This window comes from Mya arenaria, chromosome 3, assembly GCF_026914265.1.
Source record: "Mya arenaria isolate MELC-2E11 chromosome 3, ASM2691426v1".
NCBI classification, from domain to species: Eukaryota; Metazoa; Mollusca; class Bivalvia; order Myida; family Myidae; genus Mya; species Mya arenaria.
The window spans coordinates 32,792,799-32,809,015 of NC_069124.1; the positions used below are offsets into that span (position 1 = coordinate 32,792,799).

Consider the following 16,217-nt stretch of genomic DNA (forward strand, 5'->3'; position numbering starts at 1 on the left):
ATTTCAAAAACGTTTCAAGTGGGTTACGACATTACGCAGTGTGTGTATACCACGTGATAAATTACGTCATATATGCTAAGTCAGAAGGCAACATTTGGCCTAAAATGACGACTTAAATCAAAGATAACTTTTCTTTTACAACACCATTTTAAATTAAACAAAGGGCAGTATATGCCGCTTAAAGAGCCCCGCATTTGTTTTATTACCGACATTTGATAGAGTCATTAGTTTCATCAAACAAACCTGTTTCCAAAATCATGTTTTGACAGTGCTCCGTCAGATGGCCGTATTGTGCAAAGGTTTGTCGAAGTGTTTAATGAAATTAAACTCCCAATCAAACTCTGGTGAAAGACCGAAGGCAGGCTCCGTAAGCGTCGTATACTGCGCTTCGTTTCATTTAAAATGGTGAAGAAATAGTGAAGTTATCTTTGTATAAAGTCTTTTTTCAAATCATAATATTGCCTTCCGACATAGCATTTATGACGCAATTTATCACGTGGTATACACACACTGTTACGGTCCCCTTCTGAAACATAATTCATTAGCATCGCGCAACTTTGAGAAACGCATTGACGTCATGGAGTACGAATGACAGAGTAATTTAGAATGACGGTGAAATAAGAAGCAACAACTCTAATTTAGAACGACCGTTAGTTTTTGAATAACACCAACTGAACGTCAAGACACTCAAGTTCTGTCGCGTCGCCATTCAATAACGATAAATATTATTAACGATATTTTGTATATATGGATTTTCTCCTTGTTATCTAAAGGTTCGTGGTCAAAGAGGAATATCACAATGGTAAGTATAAGATAAAAGTATTGTGGAATTGTTTCAAAGAGTAGTGAAATTTGCAGTAAGTCAGTGTTTGTTAATTACTATAATGGCACGTTAATGTCTAATTTCTCGAGGATGAGTGAATAGCTAGTTTAACATGATGTTGTATTGGTGTGCGTTAATTTGATGAGAACATTTAGTTAAACATTCATCTACATTGCTATTGTAAATATAAATGCAGGAAATATTTATTGCATCATTAGTATGATATTGTTCAGCCGTAAGGTAAAAATGTAGACACTTCTGAATGTATAGAAAGACGCTTCGCTTTCTTGAGTAATAAAAACAAAATTATTGGACAACAAAATAAAATATATAAAAAACACCAACATTTGTTATAGTTGTTATTTTTCGCCCATACTGTTATCAAATTGTTATCAAAATGTACAGTTGGAATGATCATTTTCCTGCTTGAGATTGTCTATTTGTGACTTGTAGGTGTTGGAGATGGTTGAAGTGGTCGATACTTGATACGTACAGAGTTCCACTCGCGGCTTGACTATGGAACAAGTTGTGCGTGCTATGCAGAAAACGGTGTTACATATCAACTCTACATTTACTGGTGGGACAATTGATGACAAGTGTTCAGCGCGTTTTATGTATGTTTTTGGTATGTTTTCTTTTTTGTTTAAAAGAAAACATTATAAGATTCTTGGTCCTATTCTTTTTCTTATCTATATTAATGATATAACCTTTGAAATTGAAAATTCCATGATTGACTTATATGCTGATGATACTACACTATATGCAAAAAGTTCAAATACGCAGGAAATTGAACGTACGTTGCAAATAAATTTAGATATGGTATCGGATTGGTGCAAAGTAAACAACATGGCAATACATCCACAAAAAACTAATTGCATGTTGTTGGGTTCAAATGCAAAATTAAGAAATGCATGTGCATTCAATTTATTCGTAGACAAAGTACTAATTGAAAATATAACTTCGAAGAAATTGATTGGAATTATTATTGATTCATCATTGTCGTGGAATCTGCAAGTTGAATTTGTCTGCAAGAAAGTAATTGCAAAGATAGCCCTTTTAAAAAGACTCAATTATTTTTTAACGGATCAAATGAGACAATTGTTTTATAAATCGTATATACTTCCTATGTTTGACTATTGTTGTAGCGTTTGGGGAAAAAGTAAGCAAACGCATATGAGAAGAATCACCTTGCTTCAAAAAAGAGCTGCAAAAATTATTCTCTTTAAGCCTATTAGAACGCCATCGCATGAATTATTTAAAAAATTAGAATGGCTTCAATTTGAATACCGTTGCAGATATCAAACGGCTGTTATGGTATTTAAATCTATTAATAATCTTACACCGAGTTACATAAGAGACATTATTAAGATATCTAGCAACATAAGATATGGATTACGATCTTCCACGCGACAAGACATTGCTCATTTTCGACATAAAACACAATACAAGAAACACTCGTTTGCATGCTACAGTGGGAAAGTTTGGAATTTTTTACCAGAAAAAATACGTAAGTCTAACACGGAAAAGACATTTAAAACCCGCTGTAAGAAGTTCTATTTACATCATCAATCGCAAAATCCGTTGTAAAAATATATGCATAATTCCATGCATACCACAGGTATAGTTTATACGTATGTATTTGTTGAGTAAGGTGTTAAATAAATGTGTGACTGTCCTACTTACTCAATTAAACAATTTTGATGAGTTTTCTTGTTAACATTTAGGTACAAATTGATGTATTATTAAGCATTGATGTGTTAAATGAATGTATTATATTCATGTTTCTTTATGTTTTCATATTACATTTTAATACGTACCTTTCTGAAATCCCATTCTAAGCATTTTACATGTTAAAACGATCATTAATTCTAGTTATAGGCCATGACGAAAAAATGTAATAATGCTTTTTAACAATATGTATTTTTGCGGTATTGTTCAAAATGTGTTTTTCACATTTGTGTTTTGAGTATTAATTATTTGCATCACATCTTATTTAGTGTGTGTGTGTGTGTGTGTGTGTGTGTGTGTGTGTGTGTGTTCTTTCAGAAGGCCGCATTGTAAATAAGACTGTGTTATGTTTTTCATAATATGATGCCTATGTCTAAATGTGTTACCTTCTATGAATAAAGTTATTATTATTATTATTATTATTATTATTATTATTATTATTATTATTATTATTATTATGTGTAATTATCTTTTGAAAGTGGCACGTTTATATTGTTTTTTTATATTTTGTTAAATAAATATGATTTCTTTACATACGTAGGTTGTATTATATTTTATTTGTAATTCTTAAGCTTAGCGTAGAATCTTTTTTTCGTGTAAAATAAAAATGCAAAGTTCAAAAATGTGTGTATGATTGTGATTGATGATATTGTGGATGTATACTGTAGTCAATAAGGACTAAAATCAAATATTGTACGTTGTTTTCTGAATCGATTGTACAGCTTATAAGGAATTTGCTCTACCGTGAAGGAAACCGGAAAAAATGACATCGTGAACATTGTGGCGACTAAGAAAATAAATTTAGTCTACGAACCTATTTATCTGTTAACACATTTTATTATACCTCACTTATATTCTCTATGTTAAATTCCATATATCCGAGCGGTCAATATTTTTAATATTGCCCGTTAATGTTGACTGGAAGAGAAATATCACATGCGCAGAAAAGATGCGCGTGCACTTTAGAATTTTTAATGGCCGCATTAATAATAAGAGCTGATGCCCGCACAATAAATAAAATTGCATAACAAAACCTTTCATGTTATCGACTACGATATTTAAAAAAATATAATACTATTTTTGTCAGGACATCAGAGGCAGTGGAAACTGAATTCTTTACCTTTTGCCTCTCATACGGAGGCCGATGGAAATACATTAGTTGAGTCTATAAAGATTCCGAAAGTACAAAAAGGTCTAAAAATAGGCATTCTTTGGTTTCCCAAGGCTGAGGTGGAAAGCGCTTATTAAAATGTGTTGTTAATCTGGTTACAACCGGTGTTTGCATTATTTCTAAACGTCATTTGCAACAAAATGACAGCTAATAATGTAAACAAACAATAATTACAGAATAAATTGATTAAATTTGAAAGTTGTGTTATGGTAAAAATCTAATATATATATATATATATATAAATGTAACTGTGTTCGGTATAGTAAAATAAATAGTGCATGGCTTCAAGCCAGTGCAATATTTATATATTATTACCAGGGGCGGATCCAGGAATCAACGTTAGAGGGGGCGTAGCTTAGTGGCGCAACCTTTTGACATGCACCCCTCCCTCTGAACCGAAAGTGTATGGCATAAACTGTTTGCATATGGATTGGGGGTTAAGCAATCAAGAAAAATTAACAATTTGTAGTTGGAAATGATGCATTATGGGCGTATTTTATTATTTTTTTATCTCCTAAATTGACATAAAAAGTAAACTTTGACGATTTTAGAGGGGGCGCGGGCCGGATGCGCCCCCCTCTAAATCCGCTAGTGATTACCGCGAGAAATAGTCTACAGTTTATCTGATTATGTATAAGGTATATAACTTTTACCTGTTTATCTTATTATAATTAACACAAAGTAATTAATATTAACAAAGAAGAGAGGATACACAGCAATAAACCAACAAAACACGGATTCATTGTCTGTATTTCATAAGCCCACAGTTCAGCAAGTATTGTAGATTTGTTTTAAACGTTTAATACCATTCATTTACATGAGGCCGGTATGAAAACACGTAATGCGAATGAAATATTTGCTAAACATGGCCACCGGAAAAATTGTAAATTGACAATTACTTCCATTTCAAAAGAAGCCGACACGGTCACTACTTGGATAAGGACCATCTGAGACGTAGAATGAGTCTGGCGTAAGGTCCACTCTCCGGTAGAGAAGAAGAAGTTGTTTGTTGTTTAAGCGTAATAAACAAGTAATAACTGGATCATTTTCAAAACAAGAAATATAACATCTAAAGAAACGTAAACTTAATATATATTTTAAATATAATTCTATATCAACGAACAAGAAAAAAGTTGATGCATAGCATCAAGTCGGCGCAATGAAATTATAAGAAAAACGTGCATGCAGATAACCAAAAATGGTTATTATTTCAATGATAATATATCTTCTTATGTTGGGTGTACATAAGCTCGAAGGACATTATGGTTAATAATGTTGTTACAATAGTTTAAGCCCGGAATTATAGATTCCATATGTGACCTTTAAAACCATACATATAGACATAATTTGAATCCCCAACCACTGACTGGTTTGCAGTTTAACATTCACGAATAACCGACTGGAAATGGACGAATAACCGACTGGCGAATATACGAATAAAAGTAAATTAAAACAGTGTTTGTCGCAAAGAAACACATATGTTCAAGCATAAAGAAACATTTGGCGATTAATTGTTCCATATGTGACCTTTAAAACCATATATAAAGACATAATCTGAATCCCCAACCAGATTGGTTTGCAGTTGAACATTCACGAATAATCGACTGGAAATGGTCGAATATCCGACTGGCGAATATACAATGTACCAATAAAAGTAAATTAAAACAGTGTTTGTCGAATCCCCAACTGGCAACTAGCAGGTAGTTGAATATTCGAATCCCCAACTGGCAACTGGTAAGTAGTTGATTATTCGAATCCCCAACTACCAACTACCAACTACCTTCCAACTTTACCTTCATAAGAGAAAAAAACAGTTGTCTTCCATTTTTCTAAAAATACTTCATAATTTCAAGGTTATTTAAAGTGTTTAAATAACACATTTATAAACAGGATAAATAGAGTACTAGGTTAGTGTCTTCGGCTCACCCGATAAATACCTCCGCCTTGCCAGATAAACTTCCTCCATCCACGGCATTAACCTAGTATTCTCTATTTTCATGTACTTTACCAACAATAACGTTCCTATTTTTCTTTTATACTTTAGGGTCACGATCACAGTTAGTACAGTGTGTGTAGTAGTACTCTTGTCCTTATACTGTTTATTTTAAAACAAAAAATCATCTTCCGTTGCCTTGTTGTTTCTTTAGTCGATTGTGTGCCAATTTGCATATACACTGTAAGACAACAATATGATTTCATGTGGAGGAGATACTTTGGTATCTTTCCGGTCAGCCAGACTTACAATTGAATGGTTTCCGTTTGAATGAAGAATAACGTGATGCACACTTGATATACGTAGGTTTCTAGACTACTTTCAATACTTGAAGCTAAGAAAACCCATTGTTTGAATTAATAATAACAACTGCGTTGTTGCATTTTGTTTCAACAAGATTTTGTAAAAATGCGTAGTATTCTAAAATAAGAAAGATGCTTCAAACACTCATGAGAATTGGTGAGTGTAGTGTGTAAATCCATCATTGTTATATTGAGCTATAAACGTAACACGATTCAAGAGCGTATTTTAATGATACTTAAGTGGTGTACAGAGTATAGTAAATAAATAGCGCAATTATGAATATATTAGAAATATTATACCTAGTTAACAAAAGAACTACTATAATGACTACAATACAAACTTACCTTATGCAAACTTTATTCTACACACATAACACTTTTAAAAAGTAGTGGTATTTGTTGTCTCTAAACTTTCGTTTAAATAAAACATGCAGTCTTAAAGGTAGTTGTTGTTGTTTCCAAGTGGCGTCAGTACTTGACACTGTCATGAAGTTCAATTGGTGGTATTTGAAAACTCTAGTACATCTTCAAGTTCATGTGTTGTTCTCAATTGATGGTGTTTTTGTTGGTCATATGGGGAAAACTATTCTGTTTTCGTCACTCGAGGTTTTTAGAAATTAGAAGGTATTTTACGATGTTTGAAAGTGGAGATATAAATTTGATCATATTTCCCGCCCATCCAATCCTTATTTTAAGGTTGATTTTGCTGTATCATGTGTTCTATTAATTTGTATATTTATTTCATTTACAGAGTTCCACTGTGAGTGTCTTGCATAAGTTAGTAACTTATTTGTTACGTTTATGATTTGAGATTCACCGTATATTCAGTTTCGTTACAGTTGCTTCATGATGCTATTCCAAGATTCAGTTAAAGTTGTTGCTGACTCTAATGGCGACGTGGCCACGATTGACCAAGGTTACGATCCAGATGTGCTCAGACGCTATAACCAATCTTCCAGCATCCGAAAACTGTCTTTTTCTGTGTACATGTTCACCAAATACATTGCCAATTCCCAAACTGTTTGTGTTGTTGTATTTTGAGATTAGTGAATAATTAGTTTACTCACGTATTGAGTGAGTAAAAGATATTTATATGAACACGGATATCCTTACAGTGACTCGCTCATGTTTTTTGGACCAAAAACTAGTAATTCATCTAAAAACCTATATTTTATCATTATTTTACTCTATAATATATAAAATGCAGAAAAAAGTAAAGTTATAGACTTATAGCACTAAAAAGTATTTTGGTTTTAGTGGGGTTCGAACCCACGCCGGAAAATTCAAGAAAAAAAATAGAAAACAGCCGGCTAGTCAAAACGGCCCCCGGAACTTTAACAAAAGTGGATATGTTGATCTATTAAGGATACATTGATATCATCACGTGATAATGTCAATCAACCAATTACGCAACACCACAGCCGTAATTAATTTTCAATCGTGTTATAAACGCTAATAAAAAATGTGTTCTTCAAATACGATATTTGAGCAAATATCAATATTTGCTGAAGAGTTCCAGCTGTTGATATTTTTGTTTTAACACTCCTTATGATTTGCCACACTTTATTTTGGAAATAAAAAAGTGCATTTTACAAAGCATGAGTGAGTCACTTTAATGAATCAATGTTTACGGAAACAATATAGAACAGAACAGAACAGATATTTTATTAAGACTTGTACAAAGTACATCATCTTCTTAACCACATATGAATAATAAATAAACAAACACATGGTATGACATAGGTTATACATACTATGGAATAGAATCATAAATACATTCAAAAAAATAAATAAATATATATGCAAATCAGGTGAGGATGAACAAAACTATTATAATTATAAGTCAATATTTAAAATTGATCTTCTAATACTCAGAGCTTGTTTGACAAATAAGGACAGTTTTATAAGTTCTTGTTTATTTCTTGTGTTTAACAGTTCGATGAACTTAAAAACAGACGGACGTAAATAATAATACCGTTTTATGTATTTCTTTCTTATAGTTTCAAAACGTGTACACGTACAAATAAAATGAAATTCGTCTTCTATATCTCTTGAGTTACAGCATAAACAATGTCTTTCTTCACGTTGTATTCGATTACGATTATATCTACCCGTTTGAATCCTTAACGGGTGTGCAGAAAGTCTAAGTCTGCAGAAAAATAGTCGTAAGCTTTTAGGTAATAAATCCAAATAATCTTCATACACAAAAGTAGTCTTAAATTCCTTATACAAAAATAAAACTGGGCTATCAAGGGATCTATACCATTCTTGCTTAAAACAATCAATTATTCTTGTTTTAAATTCAGTTAGAAAGTACTTTTCATTTATCATATTAGGATTATTGAATACGTATGCAAAACCATACTGGCTCAAAAGCTTTTTAACATTTGATACCCAGTTATTTTTTCTATTATTACAGTCAGATAATGCATACTCATATACACTACTTATTATAATGTTATCGCTACTTGTAACCTTTAACCAATATTGTATAATTCTAACATATCTATGTACATATAGAGGGTATCTACCAAGCTCCCCGTACACACTTGCTGTACATGTATTTTTTCTAACGTTTAACAAACGTTTACAAAACTTTAAATGGATTCTTTCAATTTCCTTAGACTTAGTAAATCCCCAAATTTCGGAAGAATAATTCAAAAGTGTACTGAAGTGATTCGAAACAACGGTAAGTTTTTCAATTGTTATACACATGGTGTATTATGTTGGTGGGATTTTTTATTCTTTCGAGTTGTTTCTGTTAAGTCCATATCCGATGTATCCTCACGCAAGTAACGAGAAGTGGTTCAATCCCTTATATCAACAGCTTAAAATTGTATTTCATTAGTTCATATCTTTAAACCATTTCTAAAGATAAATAGACGTTTCCGTCACGTTAGTATGTAAAATAGACGAATATTTATTTTGTAAATTAATGCGGAGTGATTTGTGCATGCTTTATGTGTTAAACAGAATCAGAAAACATAGTGTGTGATACATAATTGATTCCGATTTTCAAAATTCATGTCAAAATCATGCAATATTTTAGACGGCAATTAAACAGATAATTATGAAACAAATACAATTAATAATATGATAGAAGTTTTCAACATTTTAAAATTATATAAAAAGTGACCAAACTCTAATACACTAAATACATTTGATCAGACGGAACTGTTTTTGTGAAACATAAATTTACTTCTAATTTCTACATTAAATACTCAATTATTAGTGGACGCCAAGAATTGCTGTATAATTTTATTGGTAAGTATAAATAATGCTTTATCCACCATACTTGAAAATAATCAATAAAACCAAATCTGCAAGGACAATCCCAATAGTCCAACATTGAATAAAAACCCTAATGAGGTAAGGTAAAGGGGCCATAAAACACTGCGCGGAAGACACACACGTACAACAACACACTCAGATTACACACAAATCATAATAGCATTATTAATAAATGATGTGATTACCGCCTTTGAACTATCAGATGAATACGATTTCACTAGACAATGAGTTGACTGGGGGTTTGAAGTAGTTTATATTCCCATAATCGCACACTTGTCAAAACATTCTTGTTTACAACGGTTAAACAGCCCTTTATTCATTATTATTTATGTACATAAATACGCTTGTTTACAGTAAACGATAAGAAGAAGGTGAGGAGTCTCTGAACACATATGTACAACAAGTCAAGTATACTGTCAGACATATTTATATCTCCGGCCTGTGCGTATGTGAGCTAGGTCACCAAGCTGGAATCACATATTCAAGATTTTATCTCCTCGACTAGATTTGCCCAGAACGTGTCAATATCCTGCTCCTGATCTGGATACTCCAGTGATCTCTCATTTTTAAGAAGTCGTAAAAATGAAACAGGAAGTGTTTTCGTCTCAAACTTTTCCATCAACACAACAATTATCATATTTCGTTTGGTTTCCACCGACTCTACAAGAGCCATGTTCATATCATAGTCACACCAAGAATCAGACAGATATTCGCTGTCAATGAGTAACACCGCTTTCCGGCTTGTGCAAATTGCATGTGTGATATTCTCAGCGACAGATACACCTGCTTGGGAGTTCCTATCTGCTATCCAGAAATCAAGTTGGTGCCGCTGCTCTAGGGAAGGAACCAACGTAGTTTTTATGAATCTTGCTCTGCCTTTGGAATACGATATCATCGCATCATGCGAAAACATATGTTCAAACCCTTCATGTCGGTATCTCCGTCCACGACTATAAATAACATATCTGATCTTCCATCGATTTTTATACATAGCTGTTCCTAATGTTATTGTAACAATAACTCCTATCAGCAAACTTCCACCAGCAGTTGCCCAAGTTCTCCATGTTCGGTCTTTGCAAACATCATTTTCAAGCAGCTTCACAAGGTTGTGAACGTCAGTATTAGTTTTAATAGGTATAACCTTTCCATTAAGCATACAAATATCAACCGACCTGGCCGTTACAATAACACTAGAAGTAACAATCCATTGCCAAAACGGAAGTTGTTCACATGAACACTCAAGAGGGTTGTATGACATATCAACGGTAACCTTTACAGACTTGTTTTGAACACATTTTGAGTTTGCCATCTTGTCCAAATAAGTCCTTAGCTCTATCGGCAAACTTGATAATCTGTTGGAAGTTATATCGAGGCGATGAAAACAAGAACTTTTTAATTTCAAGTTCCATGTCTATATTTGATTATATGAAAGATCTAATTCTTCAAGTTTTATCATCGAATTTAACAGATCTTCATGCAAACTGCTTATTTTGATGTCTGATAAGATCAAGACTTTCATTTTGTTTTGGTTTCCAAACATTACGCCTGCATCTGCATTGTTAGGGTGAAATGTTTCTTGTAGCATATTTCCTGTAAGATTAAGCAATTCCAGATTCTGAAGTCCAAAAAAGAAGACTTTTGAAATATGTGTGCAGTAATTTTCGGACAAGTTCAACCACTTTAAGTGATGCAACCCAAAAACTGGTCCTGTCCAGGGTGACAGCAAGTTGTATGATAAATCCACATATTCCAAATGTTTCGCCCCGCATAATAACAATGGAGGTATCTCGCCGTTCAAATAACTCCACGACCAGTGAACGTGCGATAGATGTTCAGGTAGACATATCATTGTTCTCGCTACGGAAACATTACACGTGCAAATGACATCGAAACCAATCGGTGAGTTTGCAAATAATGTTACCCAATCACCTCGTTTTATGTTTTTTATATCGTCGTTTGGTAGAGACAATTTCTGTAAAACACTATCCCAAACGTTTCGTTCGTTGATATCGTCCAATGATTTGTTTCGTACATAAGCTGTCATACTATTGACATCACAAACCATAGCTGAAGGCGTGCCACTTGTGGTGTGGGATAGAATGTCGTGGTGTTTAAACTTAAATGGATTATAACCTAGAAATTGTCTAGATATATCTAACGTTGTAATATTCTTGACCATAAATAAGTAGTCAACGTATGTTCCGAATGTTAGCCTGTTGCCTGCCAGCGTGAGATTAATTAAAGATGGTGGAAACATCGGGTTTGGATACAGTGTATCCTCGTTAAGCACTTCTATTTTGTTCAAATCCATGTATAGGGATTCCAGACCTTTTAACGTTTTAAGACTTTGTAAGTCATTTGGTTTAATTTCAATGCCAAGATTGTAAGGAGCATGTATGCGGTTCACATATAACTCTTTAAGTGTTGTTGAATTAATAAGACCATTGAGCGCTATATTCATGCCCTTGAATGTCAGGTTTGTATTTTCTGATATATCTAAGACTTGGAGGGTGTTGTTCAGTGGTTTCAATGCGTCTGCAGTAATGTTTTCAATATGACAGTCACGAATATAAAGTTTCTCAATATGTAACAGATTTTGAAATGTATTGTTGTCTATTTCCTTCAAAATGCAATCACATTCAGGTGTAGATGACAAGTACAAAGACGTTAGATTTAATTCTTTAAACCCTTCCCCGAATGATAACTTATTGTAGCTTGCCCTTGGTGTGATAAATAAACCCTCTAATTTTTTCATCACTTTCAGTTCCTTGTCTAGGCCAACAAAATCATTGAATCTATTGCATTTTAGATTAATGATTTTTAAGTTATTCAGAAATGCAAATACTCCAGGAGCGAAGCTGTCCTTCCAACATAAATTGTTATGTGACAAGTTCAAATACTTCAAATTTGATAGTCCAACAAATGCTTTACCCTGTAGGTAACGAAGACTATTTTTGTTCAGATACACATATAATATCTCAGTTGAATTTATATGTTTTGCTTCAGTAAAAGTTTCATTTCCAACAACATTTATATTGTTATCACTTAGGTCAAGGACACATGGTGGTCCAGACAGAGGCGGTGATGGGGTTGGATAATCGCTAGGAATGGAAAGTAGTCCCCTTCCGTTACACTTCATTGCAAAACCCGTCTTTCCACAACTCTTGAAGACCTCGTTGGATAGTTTACCTGGCTTGCAAACGTTATCAGATACTGCTATAGGGAAAAGCACTGCAAAAACGACAAGCATTTCCACGAGTGCCTGAAATGCATAAATGAGATCATTACGTTCAGTGGCTCAAATATAGAATCTCTTTAAGTATAGATATTATTATATTCAGCATTAAAATTTTGTAAAATAACAATGATGTAACAAATTTAAGACATTTGAGAAATAAGACAAAAATAGCTCGTATTTTTATCGCTGTAAATAAAGGTGGATAATGCGTCCATTGATCCCGACAAATGTATGACAATGTAAAGCTTAAGGATTGTAGTTTGCGACAGGATGAGTGAGTTAACAAGATGGATCGGAAGGTAACGCACATTTTAACAAACCGGTAGTTTGAGCTTCGAGCCACGTACTTAACACAATTCCTTTTTAGACATTTTGTGTCCGATTTACCTAAAGAAATATTTCAGCTATACTTATGAATACGAATGCTGGTCAGCACGTGCAAGTGGATTTTCTTTGACATTTCCCTTCGTTTAATAATAGTTATGACCTGTGATTTGCAAGTGTGAAACCTCTATAATATTAAACAGTCTTGAAGCACATTTCTTGATTAATTTTATTTATTCTGAACTGATTTAAATGATTTCATAAAAGCGTAAACGAACTTTGAATTATTGAAATAAAACGATGACTTAAACAGCTTTTTTACAGTGTTATCATTCTTGTGCATATACAAAAACCCCTGCTATTTTATTGACTAGTTTCACTCAGAAGAAATACTGATATCTCATACGTTTTAGTCACCATTAATTTTAAGTCGGTAATAGGCGCGACTGACCACACAAAATACAAAAAAATAATATGATTTCCAAAAAGTATGGAATAGTTCTACAAATTAACAAATAATACCGTTAGCCGAATAAAACAGATGAAAATCAAATCTTACCATTTTATAACAATGTATCAATGCATCCCTATGTGCAGCAAATGCATGGATGTCAAGTAAACTTCCTTACTGTTGTCATTTTTTTTGTCATAAACTTCCTGATGCCTGGTTAATTGTTTTGGTGTTGACGGTTGTTTCCTTATCATTCGCCCGGGGTAATTTGTAGATAAAATATTGTTCTCATAAAATGAACTACGATATACAAAATGTAGTTTTAATTTTTAATTTATAACATTATTAAGTCAGTGAGTAGCACGGGAGTAGATAAGGAGCAATATGACCTTAGTTAGGGATGATTGTCGTTATATAATTTTATAAATACTACTAATATTTCTTTGAATATATTTAAACATTAAACAATATATAACCTAGATGATAATACTCTTTTTAAACTCTATACACATATACTTAAGACAGGACACGGGATATATTACCTTATTCTAATATATTTTCGATGTCACTGGCTTATGATCAGACGTTTGAATTTGTAAACTTAACCTTTGATATGGCATTATCTACATGTTTCCACATTTGGAGCTTACCTCGCTTATTTTCTCAAAAGGGTATTTTAAAACTTGGCAAAAAACAACAACATAGAAACATTTAGCCACATTTTGTTAACAAAACATCTATTTCATAAATCGTGGTAATTCAACTTTCTTAGTATGGCATTTTTGACGACAAATCATACATTTGACTGTCCCATGCATAAAAAGGCTTGAGGAATAAAAAACAATTAGAATCTTATGATTAAGGCACTGTAACGCTTTTATTTAGAAAATGCAGATGGATGGTATAAAGTCACCGTTATTCAGAAAATTATAGCCTTAATAATGGAAATTCAAATTCCGGCGTTATTTCTAATTGTATCGTTGAAGGTCTGCATTTAAGAGACTGCATGGAAATGTTGCTTATCTAGGAGGCACTCTGAATAAATTATTACGGGAGCTGTATAAACGTTATCTGAATCCATTTATTTACAGCTCGTATTAACAATGCCAATAAACTGACAGTTTATTATGTTATATTTTCAAAAACATCCACCGACGGGTATTATAGTGTTCATTGAAAACAACAAATTCATATCATTTATTTGATAAAGGCGATGTTTTTTGTCATGTTTTTTTTTTTTAATTTCAGAGAAATTGTCCACCGTTTCTCCAACCTTGCTTATATGACAAGGCCTTTGTTAGGTATATCACATTGAACAACATTGTCACAACAAAAGGATGATTTTTTTTATATCTGTTTATCTAATCAATTTATATTGCAACCTATCAGAACAGAGTTATACAATTGCCCTGGTTACTCAGAAGAGATTAAGTTTTGACATTCAAAAAATATGGAATTTTCTGAATCATATCATTAGATTGCATTTTGTACACCTGAAGTTTTTGTTGACTGACGCTTAACCATTTAAGGTTTCGTCATTAAACAAAGCGAAGAAAATAGATTTCTATTTACGGTTTTTGTCATTCATGTCTTGACTCATGGAACTCTTCTTAGTCATGTAATGGGAGCGCCCTTTATACACCTCAAGCTTATCGAACCAAAGAGGTGTATGTTTCTTCACCAAAAAGGTCAAACAAACGAGAATGAGTTGCTTATTAACACAACACTCCTTCGTCATGAAATGAAGGTGCACTTAATACACCTCGTATGAACACAGTATTTCCGACAGTCTTGGATTGATTGATACTGCTCATAGATACATTTTCGAAATGGTAAATACAAAATACAACACTGACAGCAAGCTTCAGCGACCACACAAATATATCAATGTGTCTACAATATATATATTAAAAATATAATGATTATCATTTGTTTGTTAAATGTCTGTTGATAATAATGTTATTGCAATTCATTACGAAAATGTTACCAATCAAGAGTTATAGGCACAATTTTGTTTCTTATATTACCAATCAAGAGTTATAGGCACAATATTGTTTCTTATTTTACCAATCAAGAGTTATAGGCACAATATTGTTTCTTATTTTACCAATCAAGAGTTATAGGCACAATATTGTTTCTTATTTTACCAATCAAGAGTTATAGGCACAATATTGTTTCTTATTTTACCAATCAAGAGTTATAGGCACAATTTTGTTTCTTATATTACCAATCAAGAGTTATAGGCACAATATTGTTTCTTATTTTACCAATCAAGAGTTATAGGCACAATATTGTTTCTTATTTTACCAATCAAGAGTTATAGGCACAATAGTGTTTCTTATTTTACCAATCAAGAGTTATAGGCACAATATTGTTTCTTATATTACCAATCAAGAGTTATAGGCACAATATTGTTTCTTATTTTACCAATCAAGAGTTATAGGCACAATATTGTTTCTTATATTAATTGACGCATGCTATTCTGTTTTTGTAAAATTTAAGAATAGTTTCTTATGGTTAGAATAGGGAGAGCATTCAAATTAGAATCAGGCAGTGTAGGACTGACTGATTGAAAATTATTCAACTTTAAACACTCTCAATATATTCTTTTTAATACATTACACAGTATATAGAATGCTAACATCACGCGGTACGTATCACAAGATGCTAAATTTAAAAGTACAACAGGACATGTTTAATCTATAATGTATTCATTGTATTCACAGGGCATCGAACTATAACTGGAAACTGTAACGAGGAACTCAAATTAAGACACCTCACTTAAATTTAGTGTACCAAAACCTATGATTAACAATGCTGTCAACATACATTCGACTGGAAGGTATTGATTTAAAGTATTGCTTACCACATACATTCGACAGTGAGGTATTGCTTA

At 32.7% G+C, this 16,217-nt stretch overlaps 2 protein-coding genes across 2 annotated transcripts; both read right to left on the minus strand.

The window, feature by feature from the left end:
- Positions 1-7,661: 7,661 nt before the first annotated feature.
- Positions 7,662-10,726, minus strand: LOC128228581 (toll-like receptor 4). The gene has a single exon (XM_052939983.1). The coding sequence runs from the start codon at positions 10,615-10,617 to the stop codon at positions 9,790-9,792; it is 828 nt and encodes a 275-aa protein (XP_052795943.1). The 5' UTR covers positions 10,618-10,726; the 3' UTR covers positions 7,662-9,789.
- LOC128228580 (toll-like receptor 13) lies at positions 10,720-13,489 on the minus strand. The gene is made up of 2 exons (XM_052939982.1): positions 13,430-13,489; positions 10,720-12,570 (listed from the first exon to the last, which is right to left on the minus strand). Exons 1-2 carry the CDS (start codon positions 13,430-13,432, stop codon positions 10,720-10,722), a joined length of 1,854 nt encoding a protein of 617 aa, XP_052795942.1. The 5' UTR covers positions 13,433-13,489.
- Positions 13,490-16,217: the final 2,728 nt, after the last annotated feature.

Bases quoted from the DNA above. Each gene is read 5' to 3' on its own strand.
- LOC128228581 (XM_052939983.1), bottom strand. From the start codon at position 10,617: ATGGCAAACTCAAAATGTGTTCAAAACAAGTCTGTAAAGGTTACCGTT.